The sequence below is a fragment of the Pristis pectinata genome, chromosome 12 (genome assembly GCF_009764475.1).
Source record: "Pristis pectinata isolate sPriPec2 chromosome 12, sPriPec2.1.pri, whole genome shotgun sequence".
In the NCBI taxonomy this organism is placed as follows: Eukaryota; Metazoa; Chordata; class Chondrichthyes; order Rhinopristiformes; family Pristidae; genus Pristis; species Pristis pectinata.
The window spans coordinates 2,044,666-2,048,085 of NC_067416.1; the positions used below are offsets into that span (position 1 = coordinate 2,044,666).

At 54.9% G+C, this 3,420-nt stretch overlaps 1 protein-coding gene across 1 annotated transcript; it reads left to right on the top strand.

Annotated features, from left to right (window-relative positions):
• Positions 1-2,625: 2,625 nt before the first annotated feature.
• LOC127576864 (peroxiredoxin-2-like) lies at positions 2,626-3,198 on the top strand. Its single transcript, XM_052027669.1, is given in 6 exon segments — positions 2,626-2,641; positions 2,644-2,697; positions 2,700-2,729; positions 2,732-2,764; positions 2,767-3,079; positions 3,081-3,198. Coding segments are annotated over 6 exon segments (564 nt in total).
• The last annotated feature ends 222 nt before the right edge of the window (positions 3,199-3,420 follow it).

Consider the following 3,420-nt stretch of genomic DNA (forward strand, 5'->3'; position numbering starts at 1 on the left):
GTTTGGACTGTGTTTGTTGGCGGCTGCTAACTGCGCAGTTCTCTCGCCGCAGTGACTGGCAGTTTGCCAGGAAGCTGTTTTACTCTTACGGAAGGGAGGGTATCATTCATTGTTTCCCACTAACATCGGAGAAAACCCCCTCCCTCCTGCCTCATCGTGTGTCTCTGTCAATGTGGGTGTAGAAGTATTCTTTGGACGTCTCAACCTTTCATGGTCTTGGAATTTTTCGGGACCAGCAGAGCCCTTCCTGGCGTTGGAAGTAGCTGGCGTCTAGCCAAAAAAGGGTCATTGAGTGTGGAGTGTTTCCTACTACCGCAACAATGAAAGATTCCTTTCCATCTCGCTGTCTAATTAGAAAAGGCCAATCTGGGGCTGTCAGCGATGTTATCCAGCTTTTTGTGGGTCCCACAACCTCGAGGTGGCCAGACTGACGGGATCTGCTGATGCAGTAGGACCTAGGGAAACAGCAAGAAGTTCCAAACTGTTCCATCTAGGAACACCGCTCACTTTCTGTGACTTTATCAGCTGGGCACTGCTGCCTAGACTTCAGCAGCATTTATTCTATTGTTTTTGTTCCAGTTGGATTGAAGTGCCACCATTCCATTCGGTCACCTGGGAGTCATGGATTTCCGAGGGACTATGCAAACGTAGCTGCCTCTACACCCTCAGACAGTGCCGTGTTTCACACAGTGGAGCTTAAACACAGGATGCAATGCATTTTGCCCCCGGACTAACCCAAGAAATATGTTCGGAAGCCATGGAGGACTTGATTGATGCAGGTGGCATGCTGGCCTCTGAAAAGGAGTTCGGAAAGGCGGTGTTTAACCTGCGGACCGACGACCTGCTGCATCGGGCTCTCAGTAGGAGGCTCCCGGTGGACAAGACTTTCCTGCAGCTGGAGCTGGTGACCGCTCCTACACAGCGGATTGTTCTCGGACTCGTCAAGTCCTTCACTCCCAATAGGCCCTCCTTCCCCATCTTGCCCTCTTGGGACAAGTAAGATCCGAGCACACATTCAAGCATTGCACCCTCCACACCGTTATCTATTTCCGGCGCTAGCTGTTTATGCAGTTGGCCTGGGAGGAGGACATTGAGGGTCGGTTCACTGTGCGGTACGAAGGGGGAAACTACCAGGTGTGCTGGAGCTCTGAGCACCCACGATGCCATGCATGTGAGCAAGTGAGGCACTTTCGGAGGGACTGTCCCAACTCCCGGCCCAAGGTTTCCACCTCTGGCACAAATGTTCCCCCTCCCTCTCCCCCTCTCCTTGTGGATCAGGTGGGAGAGCCTGAGGCTGTGTGTAGCGCAGGCGTGGGGAGGGACAGGGAGGAGCCGGCGCGGACCGGCAAGGTGTGGAAGAACAGAAGCACCCTGGGAAGCAAATCCCCGGGGACGCAGAGCTCACGCCAACCCCTGCGCCTCATACCGGGGATCCCACTTGCCCTGAAGTTCAGCAGGGGTCAGTGGGGACTGCACAGGTGGATGGGGTGTTGGAAATCGGGGCTGCCGGCAAACCGGTGGTCCCTACATCCGTGTGTTCCTCCAGCCTAAAGAGGAGGCAGAGTCTTTCTCCTGGCGGGGTGGAGGGCGCAGACAACGCAGGAGTCATTGGAGGGGGCGGGACCAACTGTGGAGGTTAGCCCCCAGCCTGAACCCACAGCTGCGGCCTCGTGCCCTGGTGATCCCTCCGTGGTGAGTGGGGAAGGGGTCAGCCCCGGTGACATCGTGCGGGAGGACGTCTCCACTGCCGGTGGTGGCGTTGCCCCAAGCATGGTGGCCGAGGCAGCCCTGGAACTCCCCCCCCCACACCCCACCCAGGACTTAGTGGTTAGCGCCTCCTTAGGGATGGAAGTGACAGGAGAGGGCGGTGAAACAGAGACCAGCCCCTCCCTCTCTCACGATCTGGCTCCGGGCGGACCCCCAGCACTCGAGCCATCAGGGTCCTCCTCGAGCCTGGCTCCTGAGGCAAGGGATGTCCCCATCGTGCTGGCATTATTGCACCATGGTTCCCTGGATGTTTTGGGGGAACAGCCCCTCTGCAGCTGTCCCTAGCGATAGGACTGAGGCGGAGGTGGAGTCCGCTGGTGTGGCTGAGGTTCCCGCTGCACAGTGTGGGACAGGTGAGCTGGTTCACAAGGGGAGGAAACTGGGGACTCTGCCTGTAGTGAGGAGGTGAAAGGGGATTCTTTTGAAAGGGAGACAATGGATATCCTCACCCCTCCTGATGGGTCCCCATTAATATCTGTATTAAGAGTTATAGGAGTTTATTCTGACTTCTGACGGTGCAAAGCATCAGCCTAACTTAGCCTCCCTATGCTGGGATAGCATGCCGAGGTTAGTGAGATCACTCGGACGGGAGGGGGTAGGGGAGGGCTCTGATGGGAATAATAGGCACCAGCTGAACACCTTCCTGGATGACCTTGTGAGGGGACATCAGGGCCTCACTCCTTTGGAGGGCAGGGGGTCACCAGGTGGCTCTGGCACCACCCGAGCACACAGGGCAAAGAGCCATCCCGTTCTTCCTGGGGGCCGCAAGGTGAAGAGTGACTCCGCTCTCACCGGGAAGGGTAAGGGTGCCGAGGCCTATCTGTCCCCTGCAAGTGCTGCTCTAAGCAACTAGTGCAGATGGCAGCTGGAAATGCTGGAATTTCACAGCCAAGGCTCTGAGGCCCAATGGGGAATTCAGGGATTTGACTCTGCCCAGTATGTTGTGCTCTTTTTCTGTCCACTGGATTCACCTTTGTCTGCCCTACGGAGATCATTGCAGTCGTGACGGAGTGGATGAGTTTCACAAGATCAACTGTGAAGTTGTTGGTGTCTCCACAGGTTCCCACTCCGCCCTGATCAACACTCCTCATAAACAAGGTGGTCTTGGCCACTGGTTGCTGACGATGTATTCCATCTCCAGACACCACGGTGTTCTAAAGGGAGATGAAGGAATATCTGACACAGGTCTTTTTATCATTGATGACAAAGGAGGCCTGCATCAGATCACAGTCAATGATGCTCCAGTCGGTCGATCTGTGGATGGGACACTCAGGCTGGGGCAAGGCCTCCAACTCACTGACAAACATGGAAGGTTTGCCCTGCAGGAGGGAGGCCGGCAGTGATACCATCAAGCCTGATGTGCAGGCCAGCAAAACATTCTTTGAGCAACAGGCCTCGGCTCCTGCATTTTGGACCAGATCTGAGCACTGAGGCAGTGTCCATGGGTACCGTGGAGGCATTCTGGCACCGTTGGGCACCGCAGGAGATAAGCACCATCCTTGATAGAGATGGGAATATTTAATTTAATTTAGTTTGTGTTAGCAATTGTGTTAGTCACTGTTATTGTCTCTGTGGTTGTTGTAGTATCTTGTAGTACTGTAGAAAGTATTTTGTAATAAAGGTAATAATGAAAAGGGGAAAAAAAGGGTCAGA